Genomic DNA, 21199 nt, shown 5'->3' with positions numbered 1-21199 from the left:
CTTTTGCCTTTATTTTTGGGCCTACATGTTTACAAACTTTAAAATGCATAAAGTACACATTAACAATCATAAAATTGGGTTTTATTTGAAGGCAGCATTTTTGTGTGCACCATGAGTTTTTCCTCGACAATTTGGCGCCCCACGAATAAAAAGTTTGGGAACCGCGATGCTGGCAATAAAGCATTTACCACTACCTGATCCATGCACTGGTCGCACAATCGATTTTTTTGGGGGGGGGGGGGGGTAGTTGACGCGTGCTTTATGGTCCATAATATACGGTATTCCTATCCTGAATATATGCACCGGTCTCAACGGCTTTTTCACGCTTGCCAATATAAATACAAAACGATAACAATAAAAAAAGAATTGACAGTGAATCCGATACTAGGTGCGCGTTTTTATCTATGAAGCCTAGAATCGAGACCCTAGCTTATAATACCTGTATAATGCTTTCAAGCAGAATAAATTATTGTTCAATTGTATCACATCAGTTCTGACTTTTGAGCTCGAGGAAGGGGGCGCGAATTTGATAAAGAGGAGAAAGTCACAAACAGTTTGAGAACCCTTGAACTGGAACAATCCCTCTTGCATGGTAATCCACATACTTTTGTTATACTTTAGGACTTCAGAAGATTTCCGGTGAATCGTGAATGTTTGAGCAAACTCCTATTGTCAAATTGAATGATTTAAAAAAATACAAAACTTAATTATCTGCTAGATGTATCAAACTGCAGTAGCGAAAAGTCCAACCACTCTTGCCAAAAATAATTCTCCTCGGTAATTGGCGTTCATTGATGAGGCCATTCAAGGGGTATGTATATGCAGTATAAGAAAAAGCAAATATAGCCAAAAGCGAGAAACGGCGAGGAGAATGACACTGAAAAACAGAGTAGTTACCCAAGGAAAACGAGTTAGATGTGACAACCTAGATATGAAACTTACCAGAAAAGATACTTCAAAATCGAAATTGGCGTTCCTTACTAATGCCCAATAGAATTCTGCGATATATAAAAATATTGAAGATGGCGGGGCAATGCAAGTAATATCTGCGTTCAATACGACACACGTCCAATACAACCCACGTCAGTCAAATCGAGGACTGCAACATTGTTGACCTCAGTTTTCTGGGCCTTGCTACCTTCATGGCGCTGGATGAGATCTTGGCATCGTGTAAACAAGAAGGTACACCAGATTGCCGACAAAGCCGGCACTTACCATGCAAACAACCCACAGACTGAACGCGGTGTGGGCGGCAAAGAGGCTCGACCGGAGATGCATTTCTTTCTTTTGCGAGAATATCACAGCGGTGCGCGGTGTGATTGAGAGAATCGATGAGGCGTGTCGCCTTCTTTTATTCCATCACAGAGCAACTATTTAGCCAAAAGTTTTGATCTGAAAAACGAGAGTTGCCGCTTGCCGTGGCAGAGATCGGGTCCGCCGTCAGGCTGAGAAATAGTGGGAGCGAAAAGCAGCGACCAGCGCGTAATTATATATCCCCCAAATAAGCTATGCTCTTGAAGAATGCGTATAATAATTAGCTGATTCGTTTTGTAGAAAACTGCAATTAGGCAGATCATGTAGTCAAATTATTTCCGCCGTATTGCATGTTTCAGATTCTGATATATAAGCAGTAAGAAAGGTATTTTAGTGAGGTCCGGGGTTTGAATCAATCTATCGTTTTGGGCTTCACGAATAAGCTAATAATAAACCCTGTTAACCCACAGCAATAATGTTGATCGCGTCCAGCAGGCAATCAAACTCGTGCGAATCGCGAACAAACGAGAGACAGGAACGTAGCTTCGCGATCGGTTAATTCTCTCGTTTACCGACGTCGTAGTTCTTTTATGGTCTTCTTGCGCTGTCTTCTTATAAGCAATTAACTCCCGCAACATCTTTGATTACGCAAAAACAGATATATAACTTAGCAGCTCATCACTCCGCTAGGAATTGAAAACATACTCTTCATATTGGAAGGTGATTAGTTTGTAGGAAGTTTATGTAAAACTGGATCGCTGGCCATGTATGTGCTTTCGTCGCAAGACCATGTAAGGTAGTATCGTAAAATTTCACGCGACTATTGGTTGATGAAAAATTTGTTCAGAGTCGTCTACAGATTCTTGTTTAAAATAAATTCCAGATAAAAGTTCACTCCACCATATAAAAATTTTGGACAACCAAAATTCAAACTCCTCTGATTTACAAGCCTGGAGTACTAACCTCTTGAAGCTTAAAATCAGGGGCAAAATATTAGAAGAAGATTTGGGTATAAAGTCGTTTCTCCTTGTCAATTATGGTAACGCTTCTGGTTACTTGCTAACTGGTTAACTTACTTAAAATTATTCATAACCTATGTTGGCTGGACAAAAAGTCATAATTTACTATATTGTTGTATCCTATATACTCTCCTATCACAAATTACATATGTAAATCTTATTATCCTATCTATTTCAGATATTTACGTTATTCAAACAATTGCATTTGAAGCGACTGATATTTCTATTCCATTGTCACTATTTTTTAACTATGGCCACAGAAGTGATCACACCTACCGCCAGTCCTACAATTGATTATACAAAAGGGGAAGATCATGATAATTCCGGTATAATCGTTTCAGAGGAAAGGGCATCAAGTGAGACAAAGCTACTGTTTGATTGAATCTGACAAACTACCCTAAATGTTTTTGACCCAAATTATTTTTTAGCTTTTTTATTCTTATATTTTTATTTTAACTTTTTTCTGCTTTCAGTTGTGGAGAGTCAATCCCCTGAAAACTGGACCAGGCATAATGCTGACCCTAAAGTTCCGTCAGGTCAAAATCAACAAAAAAAGCATCATCATCGAAGAAAACCCTCGAAAAAGAAAAGAAAATGGAAGCCATATTCAAAAATGACTTGGGAGGTTTGTTGTTATGATTCTCTATTCATAGATCGTTTAGTGATGCTTTTATCTCAACATTTAAACAATCTAACAACCTGAATTGTTGAAATTATAGCATTCTCTCTTGCTCTGAAAAAGGCTGTGGACAAGCTTGAAGTACTACAAGACTCTTTATATATATACATAGGACTCCATATTGCATTGCAAAAATAATGATTGATTTTGTAAGAAAGATTCTTATTCAATTGTGTACCATCACAAGCTTGATCATCTGATTGTGCAATTCTGGCAAGATACAGGTTATTTGCAATCTAATCATTTTCCAAAAGCAATCTAGTTTTACAGATTTAAAAAATCACTTCTGATGATTATTAGGTTTTGCTCACAAACAGCCGGATAGAGTTAACAGTTTATCAATACTATTGCTAGTAGCTATTATTTCTATTTTGACAGCTTCAATCAAACTATATACATATTCTTGTAATTGATTTGCAATATTCAATTCTAGTGAACAAATTATCAAGTTTAATTAATGTTGAAGTTTATTGAAAAACATCAAATTCAATAAGTCAGCATTCATTATGTTAATATTCCACTATGAATAAATGCAGCTAGCTGATTTTTTGACTAAAGTTGCTTGATTGCAGCAACCAATAAAATGCTTTTTAATGACCTACTTGTTGGACATGCCCATTTTCTTTGTGACATATTTGTTCAAACATTCAATAACTTTATTTCTGTGATAGGAGAGAAAAGCCCTTGAAGAAAAAGAGAAATCCAAAGCTGTAAGAATTAGAGAGGAAATGAAAGAAAAAGGCAAGTCTGGTAGTTTGGCTCATGTACAATATTCTGCTGAGATGGATAATACTTGATTGATTATACATGATTTTGCATATATTGTGATTTTATCATATGATAGGTTAAGCGTGGTCATAAAGAACAAACAGCATCTTTTTTTTTCTTGTTTGGCCTAATATGTTGGAATATGTATATGGTAAATTTTTGTTGTAAATGTATAGCAAAAGCACCAAGTAACAACATTCTTTGATTCTAACAACTAATTGATTATGCTTGATGTATAGCTCATACATACAACATCATGTAATGTCAATTGCATTCAATTTTGATGGACCGTTGATGATCCATATATGTAGTTGACCATAATAGTTTCTTAGTTGCTCACCACCAAGTAGTTGGTGGATTATCTGTTGAAACTATCTCCCTATGCTCTTTGTATACTTGTGTTATTCTTTGGTAGAAATTTGATTAAAAAAGGCTTAAAACTCTTAAAGAAATAGAGTTTTCTTTGTGATTTAGTTTGTTAATGTATATCAATTTATTGATTATTTCACTTCAGCCAATTACTTCATCATTGCCCAGTCATTTCCCATTTATTTTACATAAATATAAATGTTACAGGTCGTCCTGTGGCACCATACAACACAACTCAATTTTTGATGGAGGAGCATGATCCATATGACAACAGTTCGTTTGAACCTTCTGGTTTGTATACATAGTATTTCTATCGGTTATATATAATTTACCTTTAGTGAACTGATATATTCAGAATTGGCATTCTGCATGCTGTGGAATCTATGTTAACCAGGGCTGTATCCCTGGTAGAAAATTTATACACTGCTCCACCCATTTTAAAAACTGATTGCTCCTTATCAGACTGGAGCTCTTGGCTACAGGTTGATGGAAATTATGATTTATACTGCTATTACCAAACTAAGAAACCAGTTTCAACCACAAAATTCATTGTCTGTTAAGAATGCGTAACATCTTTATTCCTTTCTTAGTTATTGTCATGAATTTTGACTTTGATTGCCACCATTGGAAGTTTGAATTCTTATACCAGACTCTGAGGAAGTAGAAATTGCTATTTTCCCTCTAAAAACATGTCATACTCCTGACTCCTTATCCCTGCTGATTACATCATTAATCTTGTCATTATTTTGTTTGATCATCTGCTGAATAGGCCATTTTGTTATATTTGATGTTGAACTAATATCTAGTGATAATGAAGACGCCTGCTGTGTTGATCTCTAATCCTAATTTAATTAGCAACTCAAACATGATTAAATTTAAATTCAAAATGAACAAACCTCAGCTTTTCTTTGAATGATCACTTCATATTTGATCCCAGGTTATAACAACTCCAGTGTCACTGGAACTGAAGATGGTGAATCTTATAGCGATGATCAAGATGATATGAATGGAAGTCTGGTTTCAAAAGAAGATGATGATAATGATGCTGAAGGTGATGAAACAATGGAAGGTTATACTGATTCGCCTCACATGGTTCCAGAATTTATTTCACAGGTATTTCTCTTCATAAGAATAACACCTAAGTTAATCCTTTTTTATAAAATAGTATGTAAATAATGAGAAAGGTCCAGCATTTCCATATGCAATATTCTACTACCCTCTATTTCTACTAGTAGATTAGTAAAATAATGGACTGCCTAAAAATTGGCAGTGTCTAGCATCTACCATGTCTGTGAACTCAGCAATTCTCTTTCATTTCAATCTAATTTTTGGCAATTTGGGATGGTAAGCAAATGTAGATAGGAGTATATTAATGTCTTTGGATAATTAGATAATAAAAACTGCACTTTATCTTGAATTTCTAACGAAAATGTCCTGAAATCATCACCCATTGTTTACTGCCTACACCCAGATATGGACAAATCCTAAAAAGCAGTAGTGCATTTGAAAAGTTGCAATGTTCTTTTGCTTTGTCATATTTCCATCTGTTTGTTTTTGTTTCAGGATTTCAGTGAGACATACGAAAGAGTTCATGAAGAAAATTTACAAACAATGTCCAGAGATGAGTTGTTGTCTGAACATATGGATTTAGAAAAGAAATTCAATATATTACAGGTAATAATATTCTAATATTCGAGAAAGTTTTGTTCTGTTACATTTTGTTTACGACACTCATATTTATTTAAATGCGTGTTGACAGGAGCAACTGGCCAAACGATCGAGTAAAATTCGTGCCCTCGAGGCAAAGATAAAAGAAGTGGAACGAGAGAATGAAAAATTGAATTCTACCAATGAAAGGTATTTACTATGCGTAAATGTACTTCAAAATTTGTTTGTTAGTTTTTTTTGTCCATTTTTTTTTTCTTTGTGGTACATACAATGTTTGATTGAAGTTTAATACATCACGTATTCAGATAGTTTTTTGTAACTTTTTGCGATTTTTAGAAAGAATTACAATGAAGGTTAAAAATCTTTGTTTCAAATCCTGTGTCCACTACCGCCCATAATAAATTGTGTAGGCAATGCGCAACCAGAAATATTTGGTACTTCCAATATACATTGTAGCCCCATGTATATGTATAATAAAATATCAGTTATGATTTTTTTAGTATAGCCTATCTAACTCGGCTTATTTTTTTAGCTTAGTAAGTGAGAATGAGATACTCAAAGGAATATCTTCTAAACCCGAGTCCAGAATGTCAACGTCTGATACAGAAGAAAATGGTTCAAAAGACACCAAAAAGCTTGAAGCTCCTTTCGACGGTGAAGTTATGGAGCGAAGTTGAAAATTTAGAGGTACGATACCCAGGCTTATTATTAGTAATAGTAACTCCGATTAAAAAGAGCTTGCAAATGTCAAAGTTTTTGTGGTAAAAGTTTGATATGGGGGTTTGGAGTGGGTGTACTTTTACCTTGACTTCATAGCACTGGTTTAGAAGCAAGACTAAAATTACTTAATTTTTTCACAAAATCACTGAATTTCTTCCAAGTTACATCCAATGATTAATGATCAGATTGTCCACATATAATAATGTCTCTTGAATGAGTTTGCATTTTATTATTTTCATCTGAGCATTAACTCTATAGTAGAACTTTATCATAAAAGTATTTCAAACCACCAACTAACTCGGCAAAATGATTGTTGACTAGAAAATTATGTTTCGATGATTATTCAACTATTCTATACAGGAATCGCGATCCTCTTAAGCAACCGACAGGTCGTTCGCATTGCGCAGCAGAAATGATCTGCTAGTCAGCATCAGTTCCACAGCTCATCGTTGACTGCTCTGCTGCCTATCTACAATGTGACAGTCTTACCAAACTTGAAATGAAGTTGAAGGATACCAGGCAGAGGCAATGCGAAAGTTCTGTCATCAGTTTTATATACAAGGAAAGAGACATGTTCAGCAGATGGAAGTCTGAAAATTCTCTGATCTACAAGAAACTAGCAGGAACTTTTAATGTAACCACGTATCTCAGATCTTGTTCTTTAATATCACTTTTCCCGGATTGTGCATCTAACTACAGATGTTTTAATATGAATTTAAATTAGGCCTAAATATTTTCCAACCGCCTTTTGTGGTATTCATTTTTGGCTATACTATTTGGTATTCTAAATTTCTGATGAAGTAATACCACATCTAGTGTTAGATAAATTATAAAATATGTCTAAGAAGTGAATTTCAGGCATTGCATTTTAACTAAATTGGACTAATACCAGAAGTGGTCATAACCAAAAACTATGTTAGAGGATTTGTTTTGAATTAAAATTGACCCTGCACCTTAGTTAACACAGAGAGAGTGTAGGATCTCAAGGTGAACTGTTTATTCAGTAAAGACCAGACTATCCTGTCTGGATAATGGCTTGCCTGCAGTTGATTGGTCAACATATTTGTCATAATTCCAGTGCAATTTTTTAATTAGGATTGAAAATTTGCCAATCTGACATACACGTCGCTTACCTTGAAAAATCATTTCATTTCAGCTTGTTAATTACAACTCAGCTTATTCTGTCTCGTTGTTCTAATGCATTTTTCAAATCGTATAATAGTCTAGTCATTTTTTTAATTAAAATGAACTGAAGAAGTTAGTTGGTCTGCATGTATTAATTGCAATTGGGGCATACACTCTCTGTCAGCATTCCACATGTTTCAAACGTTATCAACTGCACATGATCTTGACAGAAAATAATTAGGTATCTGGATGTTAGAACGAGCCAGAGGTTATTTAGGTAAGGGACTGTCAAACCATATCATGCCCTCACGCGCTTTAAGAAAATTTGTTACAGTCGCATACAAAATTTAAATTTATTTTATAGCTTGACTGTGAATTGTTAATGCTTTTTTTCATCTCCGGTTCAACAATGTCAATTCAAATTTGACAATATCATTCATTGGAAAAGTAATCAACATCGCAGTCTTTTTTTCAATGCAGCCCTCCATAATTTTCTGAATGTGGTGCTCGCAAAAAAACTTTACTCACCCCTGGGTTAGACTAATCACAGCGTTCAGGACGAAGGGGGAACCCTTGACTGTCACGAAGTCCCACTGAGGCATCTTAAGGTTAGCTATTTTGACTCCAGTTCGAAGGTGTCCCAAGATTTGACTCAAATGATGCAGAGATCAATACTGCCAAGCATAGACTTATGCCAGAGATAAAAACTATATAGCAAAAATGATAGTTTATTGCAGCATGACCTCAAAATAATGACCCTCATGTTAATGACATTTTCATTCTTATAGCTTTCTGGTGTTTGTTGTCTGCCTATGTGCACGGTTTCAACTGTGTTCTTGATACTCTGGCACCTTTTCCAGCAGAACTTCGAACATACAGTCTTTATCTTATCACCACATAAAAAAAGCTGGGTTTTCTTTCATAGACATCTACGGGAAAACCCCATTTTTATTATCCGGACATGGCGAACGCCAAAAATCTACATTTATTCAAAACTACTATGTTGAAAGAAAACATTGGCAAAGAGGATTTTAATACAATCAGATAACATATGACAATCTTTTCGCAATAAGATTGCACGTGCCTTCAAAAATAAAACATGCAAATAAACGCTCCGCATTTTAAAAAGTAAAATTTTTCATTGACACAGGCCATAAAGGACAACTCTCGATTTGTTAAGTGAGACAATCAGCATTTAGTCTTGAAAAACGAATTTAAATTATGTTGAAAAGTGCCATTTCTATTATATTTATACGTCACAGGAACTGAGCAGACCCATATTAGAAAAATTCATATAGATTAGTAAACTCAATATTTGATTTTAATTAATAATTCGAAAAATATAAAAAAAACTTAAAATATGGCCTATGAGCAAATATATATACCCAGAAAGTTTTACGCATTATTGGTTAATTCATATAACCTGACTTGAGTTACCCTCTTGACAATGAAATTAGTTTTTATTTCTCAATAACTTCAGCTATGCAAGATTTAATGTTTCTTTGTATGTCTTAATTGTAATGCCTGACAAATACTCTTCAAATACCCCTGTCGCCGTTTATGAATCAATTTTTGAGCAAGTTCCAATTGTGCGGGTTCAAAATTTGAGTAAACGAAAAAAAATCATATGCCGCAAATAGGCAAGTACTCTGTACCCAAAACATACTATTGGTACACCCATGATAACCAAAGAGAAAGACACATTCATTAGCATTTACTTGGCAGGCATAAGTAGAACTCTCAGATATAGAATACATTATATAAATTTTTTTCTTTAATACATCTTACATCAATTTGAAAATTGAGCACCAGAAACTAAATTTCATTATAACTGTGGCCTATTGCAAGTTAACAACCCTAATTTCCCATATTATGTTGTTTTTCCATTACAACCAGCTTGTATAAGTTCTTTCAATGAATGTTCCATAACATGTGACTTCATTGCAGTTGCATTATTATTTTCATCAACGAGTAAAGAAAATCCGCATACTCGACACATATTAACTTTTTCAATATATTTAACTTTCATTACAGTCTCAACGCTGTTTTGGAACAATTGCTCCTGTAAATTCAAAAATAAAATTTTGTTAGTTCACGAGAAGTTTTTTAGTTTCGAAAATCACATAAGTAATGTACGTCTTGCCATCTTCTAGTCCTTCTTGAATATTGTTTGTATATGCACTATTCATACATTTCCTAAGACATTTTTCAGAAACAGAAAATTGAATACAGATGCTTGCATTCATAACAGGTTTGGCTATCAAAATTAGATTTCCCAAACTTTAGATTCCTAACTTTTTTCACCTAGAGTCATGGGCCGAGGCGAAATTTTTGAAGTCGTTTTTAAATAGATTGGAATTTTGAGTCTAATGTAAATATCCAAAACTTGTTCAGGGCTCTACAAAATATTGCTGAATAACAAATATTGAAAGTTCAAACGGAGTGTTTTTTATGAGCATCATGACAACTCACATGGCTGTTTGTTGAAGTTTCTGTGTTGCTGTCAGAATCATTTGAGGAATTTTTACAAAATTTCATCGTTAATTCTGTATTTTTCTTCACTGATGATGTTGTAATTGTTTTCATAAATTCCAAACTATCTCCTTTATCAGCAATTTTGAAAGATGATTTTGATTCCGAGCTGGAAGTTCTGTCAATGTGAGAAAAGTATTGCAGACAATAATACTGCAAAACTCTTTAATAAAACAGCACAAGCTTCTATGAAATAGTGACTTCCACGAGACTGAATATACAAAATTAATATTTCACAAAAATATTCTTGCTTTCAAACAAGAAATGTAAGTGAAAAAGATTTATAGAAAATATAATTTTGTCTCAAACAACGAGAATAATATATTGAAGAGAAGAACTGAGGTCAAGGTCAGGATTTTCAATTATTGAACACATTCTAGATTTGGGTCAGTTGCTATTTTGCAGAAATCATTATAAATCAATAGAAATTGAATTTTGTAATGTTTTGACCAAATTCAGTTGGCACAAACGAAGTCATGAAATTACGGTAATTCAAAATATGTCATGATACCATTTGCAAGTGTGAGACAGACATTGAGCCAATTATATTATCTAATATATTTTAATCTCCACCTACCTTCGTTTCAAACTAGAATCCGAGATTGATTTAGAAATAACTTTTAAATTGTTATCTTTTCCATTTTTACTGTTTGACACTTCGCTTGGCCCCGCTCTCGCCCTAATCATTTCTTTCTCATCTTGAGTGAGAAGAGGTGAAAGTGATCTTTTGCGCTCCGAACGAGACCTAGTTGTCTCAGAAGGGAGATTTAAATGTTTAATATGAGATTTTTCGGCAGTTATTTGATTTGCGAGTGCCATAATAGTGTCCACACTGCTCGTAGATTTTAATGACGTTGCAGAAGATAGAGGAACGAATGAGGACGTTGAAGTTTCTGAACCGGGATTTGCCATATTCAAAACATTTATATTAACGAAAGGTGATGAAGACCGACTGTCGCTATCTTCTTCTGTGTGTGAATCTGTGCGACTGTGTTGTTCACTTTTACTAACGACTGAATCAGATGACTGTAGAAATAAAAAATCATTGTATAAACAACAAAGCTAGTTTGAATTTCTAAATCAAATAAACATATTCATGATATTTGGAGAATCATCCCATTTAAGCAATTTTGTTTGTAATTCATCAGTTTACTATGTAGCAGTGGCATATCAAGTTTTCTATTATGCTATTAAAAAGACTTCTTGAATACCAGACATTAATCAGGGTTGTTCCACGTAACCAGTATCCAAAATAGACTTAACAAATATTTGTCTAAGGCAGAGCAGATACCATATACAAAATGACGCACAACTTGAAAGTACTATAAAGGTCAAGAGACGCAGTTTTATATAGTAAAATATCACTTAGCAGTACACAAAATTTCAGTTGCCTATTTCTTATGCCTATTTATTTATGCTGGTCGCTTAATGGAAGAAGATTGATTTTCACAAGCTAATGATAACTTTTTTCTCTTATATTGCAGTGAGCTCCATTTTATAGTAAAAATATTAAAATATTGTGTTTTTCAAATTTGGTTTAATATAATTATATGAACAATTTGATTTCATCTAAATATTCAAACCAATACCTGAGCAGATTTCATTGTCGTCTGCAAATTATGCAACGTCTGCATGGCAGCACTTGCCCATTCCCCCGATCCATAATATTCAGAGGAAAGCATAGAAGGAAACGATGTTGCAGGGGTGTGTGCGGCTTGAGCCGCAAAAAGTCCAGCAGGAAAATTTTCTCTCATCATGTCGAATAAGGATGGCGGTTCATCAGATTCATCCATGGTGTTGTTTTCGGCGTGTTCGTCATCTCTGTCTGATATAGATCCATCTGAACTACTCAAGTTGTGTTTTCTACTTCCTGTGCTTACGAAAGGTCGAAGTTTGTCTACCCCCGACTCTGAAGGATAAATTAGTTTGATTTTCCAAAATATTTTAAATCATGATATACATCAATGACTCACAACCCATCATTTGCAGACCCCGACTAAATCTTGATTTTTGATGTATTTTGTAAGATTTTTAAAATTTTTACACATGAATAGTAAACATTGATCACATCTTATTGTGAAGCATGACTCATGCGTGTTCCTGTCCAATACCGCTCATCAAAATGAGAAAATTATTTGCAGTGAACAGACACAGTTTTTAAACTAATGTTCAGGATTATGTGTTTGAAATAAATACTTTAAAATCTTTTGAAATACTATTTATAATCGTTAACGGATAGTCAATATATTACCAATTCATTTGGTATCAGCTGACTAGAGGTTCTAGTTGATTACTATTTGAATAGGATACTTAATTGGGGAAGGATTTAGAATCTATGTAAGCCAAGATTCACGAGATAATATTTCAAAAAATGTCCATATATCATCATAGTAACAGATTAAATCAATTGACAGAATCGAGAAAGCTATAAAAATTTATTTTGTACGATTTGAGATGCTGTAAAATAACAGAATGAATTTTTGTGATATTTTGTCTGACCGAGATCAGACTTTTTCGGGTAAGCATATTTTGACCATCATCTTTATTTTGCTATAGCATCCACACATTATATTCACATGGATCAGCAAGCGCAAAGGCATAGAGATAGGATACGATAGTTAGTCTTCTGTAACCCTAGCTGATACTTAGTATAGAAGATTTATAGTTGTAAGTTGCAATATCAAACCTTGATTTTGCATGAATTTAGGAACGTCATATTTGCTTCTTCTTTTCTTTTTTACATCCGGTTGTTGTGGTTCAACAATCATGATTTTTCTTTTGATTGATTCTTGACCAGGATCTGATTCTGAAACCTTCAACTTCATTTTGCTACCAATAGTTGTCGTTGATGTCACAGTGGGAGAGACAGGAATTGAACTGGCAAAGTATGCAAGATATTATCAAATAGATAACCTTGAGTGACAATAGCCAAACACTAGAAAAATATTACTGAATGCCATATGAAGATGTGGCCATGAATAATTAAAATTTTGGACAAAATACTAGGCCACATTTGAATAAAATACAAGTAATGGCCCTCTGGCGACTGATTTCATCTAAAATTCCTGAAAATCATAAATGGATTGGTCTATTTCTCAATATCTTACTGGTAAGGAAAAAAATAAATAAAAATTGGATTTAGTATTTAAATTAAGATTACCTTTCTGTAGTATTTGATATTGATGATGAAGATGATTTTCTTGATTTCTTTATTGATGACTGGATCTCAGATTCGATTAACTTGCCTAGTGTTTTAAAATATAGATGGAATTTTCATATTTAACACGAGAAGAGGAAACCAGATAAGACATCTGAATGCTATAGCGGCAAAAGTGGCCCGTTACCAGTCCATGTCAAGCATGGGAATAGCTAGATAGCCAACCAGTGATTTGTTTTTGAAGGACCAAATTAATGATGGAAAAAAACATTATCGGAATGAGATTACGTAAACCAACCCGTGACGAACGGTAGCCAGGTAAACATCCCACACATAATAATGTTTCTCCTACATTTGGACCTGCAAACTCGCGCAGGGTCATCAGAGATGTGATGACAAACATATTTCTAACATATAATTTGAAGAGCCAACTGCTGGGAATGCAGCTTAATAATGGGTATTAATATCGTATATATTTTAAGAACATTTCAAAACACTGACCTATAGAGATAGTGCTTGTCTATTGGTGGTATTCCTAACACTCATCACAAAATGGGAAACTGGTTTTTGTAATAATTATTAATCAATATCCAAAATGAATTGAATATTCGAATACATTCAAATTTCATTATATTCAATATAAAAAAAATTTCAAATTTAGGAATAATTTAGACTATTTTTATTGAAAATTAGAGATTTTGAGCCATCAGACAAGCAGATCAAAATGTACAATATCTCAATTGATTACAAACAACACAGAGAAAACAATGATATTTATTTTTATGTCGTTTTAGATGTGATAATAATCAAGTAGATTTAGACATTTATTGAATTTTCCACATAAACTTGCCCCCAATTTAGAATGTATTCGACACTCCATATTCAAAAATATTTTCTCAGAATGTATTCGGAATAGTAAAATATTCATTTTGGCCATCCTGATTATACTTTTCAAGCAGAACAGATTTGAACTTATTCTAAGTCTTCCGATTCAAGACAATCCTACCTGTACCCCTGACATGCTCTTGCGTTAAAAGACTATCTTCATCATTCAGTTTTTTCATAAGACGAATTTTTTCAGCATACGTGAATGCTCGCCCAACAGCAAACGACTTCCTGAGTTCTTCTCTTGACATGTGATCAAAATTTTGAGGTGTATTTGGCGTGTACGTAGAAAGAGAGAACCTTTGAGGATCCCCCCCTCCACCTCCTCCCCATGACTAAAAAAAGTTGAATAGCAAGATTCCAGTCAATTTTCGGTTTTATGAATAGCGTTGTGGTGGGTGACCGTACATTTGAACCCACGTACATTTGAACCCATGTGTATATCCACGGGTTCAATCTATATGCGGGTGCTAAAACCCATGGGTTAGGGTTAGTGTGTTTTCAACTATCCGAAAAACAAAAAAAGTCCATAGGTGCAATAGCATACAGGTGCAATTGCCATGGCTTCAAATGTACGTGGGTTCAAATGTAATGGAACCGTTGTGGTGATATACCAGCACTGGTTATACCTACCATTTCAACAATATCAGCAATATTGGAATATAAAATTAGATATTTTAAAATGACAAAATTGAGAATAAAAATGTCTTACAACTAGGGATTTCGAGTCTGGGGAAATTCACACCGGACTTCGACTCCAAATTATTAAATTTTTGATTTAAGAAATAGTTTCAATTGAAAAATTATTATTTTGAGCAAACGACAGCAATCATCTCACAGGCCGAAATTGATTCATTCATAAATTTTCGAAGATTGTAGAAAATAGAGAAAAGAACATCAGCTACTTTCTTGATATTACAAGACAAAGTCATGGAAGATATATTAATATTTATTTATGTGTTATGTTTATGTGTGAACTCAATTTAGAATACATGCGATATACCATGTTCAAAAATGTTATTTCAGGATGTATTCAGGACTGTTTCAGATGGACTCGAGTGATTGACTCACCTTGAGTTAGGCTCGAGTCATCATTTATCAGTAACTAGATGTGACTCAGGTCATCTAAGTGGGATGTATTTGAATCGTCATCAATGAACCACAGAGACTTGTATGACCCATGGACTCTGTGTTCACAGAGTTTCTACCTAATACTGATTTAGAATACGAGATTATTCGAACAGCATGTACCTGTACTCTTATCATTCCTTGTTTTGATAAATCTTCTACTGATTTGATGGAAATAGGTTGTACTGTGACAGATGACGTTGGCATAGTAAAAGTAGAAAAGTTCGGAACTGAACGATTTTTTGGCAAATATCTTGCGTGATACGCTGCTGTAGCTAAAATTTCTTCTCGGACGCTCGCAGAAGACGTAACAGTTGAAGTATTAGCAGGAGATCCAGGATCGACAGGTGCAATTCTGAAACATTTAACACGCATATTATGAAAAAACAGGAAAGTAATGTATGTTTTCGAATAAATATTCCAACTGCAAGTAAACAAAAAGTTTAAATAAAAGAATATGAAATTGGAAATTGGACAAAACGCAATAAACCACTATTGGTATGCAATTTAAATTCATCTATTGTAACGTAATATGGAATACTGAATATATTTAGTATTGAGACATTCAACAGTTGAGAAATTAAACAGAGTACATTTGGAAGTCAATGTCTATTTAGGAGTTTGACGTAAGAAACATAAGAGACTTAAAGATAACCAATGATTTAATTCATTCTCTATATTTTATGTTCGGAATTTGAATGGAGACGAGCTTTAATAAGACTTCTTCAAATGCTGCTAACAATGATCATTTTTCAAAAAAACTATTCTAGTATATTCTTAAAATCAAGCATTTGAAATATCGAATATAATTAATTTTGATTTATTTGGACACTTCTGGATGAGAATACCAGAAAGAAACATTAGCGAACTAAAATACTGAACACACTCATGATTGTTATAAGTAATTTTTGTATTAACTGCTATAAATTATTATCTTCTTGAAATTATCATATGTATCCTGGACTAGAGGGAAGCCTATGAGATAGTTAGATTATATGGCAAACGACTTCATTTCAGTGTTTATTAGTCCATGTCGGATGGATTTAACTTTAAAAAAGTAAAGTGAAGTCGGTACTTACATTCCTTTTGATGCTGTTGATATCAGTTGGTTCACCACTCCTTGCAAGCCTGCAATATGGAGTTATGAAGAACGAAAATTATAACATGGAAAAAAGAGTACAAGCAAAAATGATGCATGGGTTAGGAACATAAACCTAGACAAACAACTCTTAAACATCATATTTTTCAGATACAGAAATTCCCAACCTTATTTGGCTGTGGGCCATTTCTGTGGCATACTCAAGACACAACAATGAAATAAATGTTGATTTCATTTGCAACATTTAATGTAAACCTTGCCCCTGAGCTTGTTTCACCAGTTTGTCAAAACTGGGGTTTATGGTAGTATAAGTGCATTTGATGTTGTCTTCAGGTTACAGAGTTCTCCATATGTATATAATTGCTTTTATTTTGTGATTGATTCGGAAAATGAATTTGTCACAAAATAAACTTTCGCGCAAATAAGTCGATATAACTGAACTGAAATACGAATGTTTTGCGTTTAAATAATTATTTTTGTTTTTCATACGAAATTGTTCGATGTGGGCAACATGTGTGTGTGAACTCACAAGGGCCCTTTGCGAACTCATTTTGAGTCCACGACCTCAGTTAGGGAGCACTGCAATAAAGGGTGTGTAACATCATCCTAAAGTTGATAACAAAAAAATTCAAATAAAAAATCAAACCTTCATCTTCTTTCGACGGTTTTTTCTCATCCGCAGTTGAATTTTGTTTTTCTTGATTTTCTGTAGTTGAGCTGGTGGTGCCAGTTGTTTCTTTTTCAACATTTGATGTATTAGGTGAAACACTATCACGACCCCCTTATATAACAAAACAAAAAAAATCAACGCTAGCAAGATACCGTATTATATCTATTAAAAACAGATACCGAAATGTTTTCGTAATGTTTCCAACATAACCAAAATTCGAAAAAAACGTCAGGCAAATCCAAATTACCAAATACCAATATGTCAGCAAGATTCTAAATATTAAAAACAGATGCTAGAATGTTTTGGTAACGCTTCCTCCACATAACCAAAAGTACAATGGGTTGAAGGTATACGAACATAGAAATGAATGATGATTATAAGGCGAAACCATCGACATTATAAAGAGAACGATAATTGCCAAAAACAGAATTCATCGAAAAAAGACTCTCTAGGGATTGTTATGATTTTCATCATTGCCGTAACATAAAGCATCATTAATATGCCCATATAAGGTTACATACAACGATACCATTAGGTCAGCAGTTTGTGATGTAACAATGCCATCCCAAAGTCAATGATGAAAACATGAAACTAACATGTAGCAAATTTTTTGTGGGTGTGATATATTGGTTAGGCAATGGAGAACCGAAAAGATTATAGTCCTTACAAAAATACAGTAGCTTCCTACATTTTGTTAGCTATCTGCTGCCTGTACAGGGCCTTGTTGGCAGTGATTAGGTGTTCAAAAAATTCAAATGTTCTGGCATTGACTCGACCAGAGTCACCATTTATTTAATACTCGGGTCATCTAAATACAATGACTTGGATTCTTCATCAACTAACATCCAGTGAGAATTAACTCAGGGAATAACTTGAATTGGGACTCGATTCAAAAATGGCCCTGCCAAAGATCCGCTAACACAGATGATTCAACTCGCATCTCAGCTTTTGCAATGTTAGGTAATAAAAAATTAAAAGCCGGAACTACTCAAAAAACAAAACCCAGGTCATTTGTAACATAATCTAGAGACAACATAACTTTTTTGCAAAGCATCCAAGATTACTGAAACTTTTGGGTACAATCATACACAAAAGATAAGTTGGTAAATAAATTTTCTTCATTTCAGCAGAAGTTATTAAGAAATTTATGGGTTCTGTTTTTTAGTTCAAAATAAATTATTGCGAATATAAATCATAAGTACACACAAACCTGTTCTATCACTGGCAGTACTGCTGCAGTCTTCATCACTATCTGGAGATCCAACCATGAATCTGACTGTTTTAGTTGGTCTCCCTTTGCTGTTCAATTTCATTGCTGGAGCAGGAGAATCTGTAAATGACAAACAATGAAATAATGTCAATGTAGTGCGGTGTATGCCCTAGGCCAGTGATTCCCAACCTGTTGTAGAACCACTCACAATAATTTATTCATTTTCTTTGTCGTTCTTTTTTTTGCATTAAAGTCTACTGTTCAGCATGCATTATATTTGTGACGCTTTAAAGAGACAATTGATTTGTAACAACAGTTATGATATGAGTCACAGTCATTTTGCAAAAGAAAGTCACTATTTAGGTTACAAAAGCCATATTGATATAAGGTGGTAAGTGGTGATAGTAATGAATACCCAAGTAGTACATGGGAATACCCAAGAATGGAAACCAATGCTCTAAACAAATTTTTTTTTAAAGTTTTTTTACAAAGACCTGAGTTAAAGTTATTATGTAGTCATTAAGATCTTAAGTAGTCATTATGATCACGAAAACAAGACACTGGTCCAAATAGAAGTTTGAAATTTTATTATTCTAATGCATAATCCTAATGTAAGATCATTTCTTCAAGATACCACACGTACCAACGGGTTTATCTTCTTTTTCACCAGTGGAAGAACTGACATGAGAATTTTCATTTTGTTTGACGATTCTTGAAGAGAACTTCTCCGTTTCTGTTTCTATATGAATATAAGAATGAAGAGTGAATCCAAGAAAACCCCAATTCTAAATAAGCAAGTACGTATAACAACGTATGTTAAAGATTAGAAAAATCGATAATATGGCAGATTTTTGCATGAAATTTAGAAAAAATTAACATCAAAGATGGCCTACTAAGATGGTTATAGGGTTAGACATAACTGTGTTGGCATCGCAGATTACACATCTTGGGTTTAAATCCCATGCACACTACCGGCGTAATACATAGCGTAGGCGATAGAAAATTTTCTGGTTCTTCCAAAATCAATAGCTTCTTACCTATCATTAGATATTAGTGGCTGCTTGTACCAGGCCTTGTTTGAAGCACAAGGCATTAAATAAGAGTCTTTCAAAAGCAAGAAACAAAATATATATAATATTAGGACTTTTCATGGCAGAATGATGCGTTATCTACAATGTGGGTACTGAAAGACATGGAAAAAGAAAAAATAGAAATACCTTTAGAAGATCCTTCTTCATCTTGACCAGCAAGATCGGTCCCAGAGCCTTGTTCTACACCTTGTTTTAAAGCAGATGCCATTAACCGCTGAGCGAGTGTTGGATTATTGACTCGTACTATACAGGATTCTGATTCATCTCCCTCGGTTTTCACTCGTTGGATTTGAAACTCCAGTTTCGCACTTGGATCTATTTCTGTAATATATTATATGGTATTATTCGATTCCAAACCCAAAAACGGATGCTGGCAACATACAGGCAATATTGCCTGTTAAACTATTTACACAGCCAACATATCTAATTCTTTATGAATTTTTTTTCTTGTTTATAACGACACTATCGGCATTTTTAAGTGTGTTGCATCACACTAGGATGAAATATCGTTTGGGGAGAATTCAATACTATTTACACTATTTCACAAAAACAATTCTCTTATTACGATAGCTAATTGGTTGTTGATGGTTTGGCCCTCTGGTCACCACAACTTCACGTTATATGGACCATTTCGATATAAAAAATATAAATTCCACCTGTATTTTCATTCATTTGTTCCCCAGCGAGATCAGGTAAATGTGCAACAAGTGAAGTTTTATCTTCAAATTGAACTTTAACTTCCGCAAAATCTTCACCAAAAAGAACAGCATGAACAGGTTTTTTATATTCTTTTACTATCGCTTGCAATAGAACAGTGACAGGATTGCCTTCCCCTTTAAAAAATGTATCCAAATTATCGATCAAAGTAAAATTTGTTATCTGGAATATCATGTCAATATAATTCCGGTTTAATTTTCAGAGAAACATATTAAATTAGCATGATTTAATAGTAGTAGAAAAGTGTAAGCAAAGCAATATTCATGTGAACTTCAATTATATCATTTGCAGATAGTTGTAATCCACTCTACTTGATAAAATGTATGTTTTGTAAATCTGTACAATTGCTAACAAACTTTGAAAGTTAGCAATACCACTGATGCCACTACCAATGATATTCTGTGACTACGAATTCGTCTGAATATTCATTCAGAAAACCTTTTTGCAGGTAACTTGTTGGGCCCAAATAACATGTGCAAAATATTCACAAATCTATTACGTACCTTCATTAAAAGAGCCAGCGTTGGTTGTCGGTGTATCACTATCAGATGATGAACCGACAGGTTGAATATTTGAAATCTAAAAATTGTAAGACAAATGACTGCTTGCAATAGTAGTAGTTATATCTAAATAAAGCGATATTTATAATATCTATAAAATAACATTACTGAAAAATATGGAACCGTAGCTGCGAAGAAGCATCATTAATTTGTCAACCACTTGTTTGCCAGGTGTTTACTTAAAAAAATATCCATATCTCACAAGTTTAGGCCTGCATATAGAGTAGATAAATATTGATTGATATAGCTCAGGTCAAACTGGGCACTCTGTCTACAGAGCTGTTCTCTGGTCTTTATTAGGTAATATTTGCATGACTGCATTAATTTAAAGTAAATTGACTGGGATTAGTTTAATTCTTTTGCTTTTGTTTGTTGACTTTTTATTACTGAACATGTTGAACGTATTGGTAAACTAATGGAAGCTTGCTGAAAGCAGAAGGGGAAAACGAGTTGAGTATCCTTGGAATGGGGAGTGACCTTTGTTAGTACTATCGAGACAAAATTTGCTCGTGTTTTTTGATTTTTTTTTTATATGAAATGTTTTGCAT

General features: G+C 34.0%; 2 protein-coding genes and 1 long non-coding RNA gene across 8 annotated transcripts in view; 1 reads left to right on the top strand and 2 right to left on the bottom strand.

Moving 5' to 3' along the window:
• Positions 1-239: 239 nt before the first annotated feature.
• Positions 240-1225, bottom strand: LOC144420816 (uncharacterized). Its single transcript, XR_013474745.1, has 2 exons — positions 943-1225; positions 240-666 (listed from the first exon to the last, which is right to left on the bottom strand). It is a non-coding gene; the product is annotated as an uncharacterized LOC144420816 (long non-coding RNA).
• A 209-nt stretch (positions 1226-1434) lies between these two features.
• LOC120343203 (uncharacterized) lies at positions 1435-7738 on the top strand. 3 transcript variants are annotated; one of them, XM_078111190.1, is made up of 10 exons: positions 1435-1974; positions 2452-2629; positions 2747-2898; positions 3624-3693; positions 4297-4380; positions 5027-5202; positions 5653-5763; positions 5849-5946; positions 6290-6444; positions 6838-7738. In XM_078111190.1, the coding sequence occupies exons 2-9, from the start codon at positions 2524-2526 to the stop codon at positions 6432-6434; spliced, it is 942 nt and encodes a 313-aa protein (XP_077967316.1). In that variant the 5' UTR covers positions 1435-1974; positions 2452-2523; the 3' UTR covers positions 6435-6444; positions 6838-7738. The 3 variants fall into 3 exon arrangements, with proteins under 3 accessions (XP_077967316.1, XP_039268269.2, XP_077967315.1); XM_039412335.2 differs by having other exon boundaries at positions 1904-2050; XM_078111189.1 differs by lacking the exon at positions 1435-1974 and adding an exon at positions 2004-2045.
• A 776-nt stretch (positions 7739-8514) lies between these two features.
• LOC120342030 (uncharacterized) overlaps positions 8515-21199 on the bottom strand; it is a 15592-nt gene continuing 2907 nt past the window's right edge. For all 4 annotated transcript variants that reach the window (XM_039410684.2, XM_039410683.2, XM_039410680.2 and 1 more), the window contains exons 7-21: positions 20595-20670; positions 20031-20207; positions 19501-19695; positions 18927-19022; positions 18284-18403; positions 17050-17184; positions 16384-16432; positions 15428-15659; positions 14298-14511; positions 13295-13379; positions 12821-13011; positions 11724-12043; positions 10712-11160; positions 10075-10252; positions 8515-9664 (exon numbers count right to left, since the gene is read on the bottom strand). In XM_039410684.2, the coding sequence (XP_039266618.2) occupies positions 9473-9664; positions 10075-10252; positions 10712-11160; positions 11724-12043; positions 12821-13011; positions 13295-13379; positions 14298-14511; positions 15428-15659; positions 16384-16432; positions 17050-17184; positions 18284-18403; positions 18927-19022; positions 19501-19695; positions 20031-20207; positions 20595-20670 (2709 nt within the window). In that variant the 3' untranslated portion in view covers positions 8515-9472. The remainder of the gene's footprint in view (positions 9665-10074; positions 10253-10711; positions 11161-11723; positions 12044-12820; positions 13012-13294; positions 13380-14297; positions 14512-15427; positions 15660-16383; positions 16433-17049; positions 17185-18283; positions 18404-18926; positions 19023-19500; positions 19696-20030; positions 20208-20594; positions 20671-21199) is intronic.

The sequence above is a fragment of the Styela clava genome, chromosome 3 (assembly GCF_964204865.1).
Source record: "Styela clava chromosome 3, kaStyClav1.hap1.2, whole genome shotgun sequence".
In the NCBI taxonomy this organism is placed as follows: domain Eukaryota; kingdom Metazoa; phylum Chordata; class Ascidiacea; order Stolidobranchia; family Styelidae; genus Styela; species Styela clava.
The sequence above is the reverse complement of the archived record's forward strand: the minus strand, read 5'-3'. Positions and strand labels throughout refer to the sequence as shown.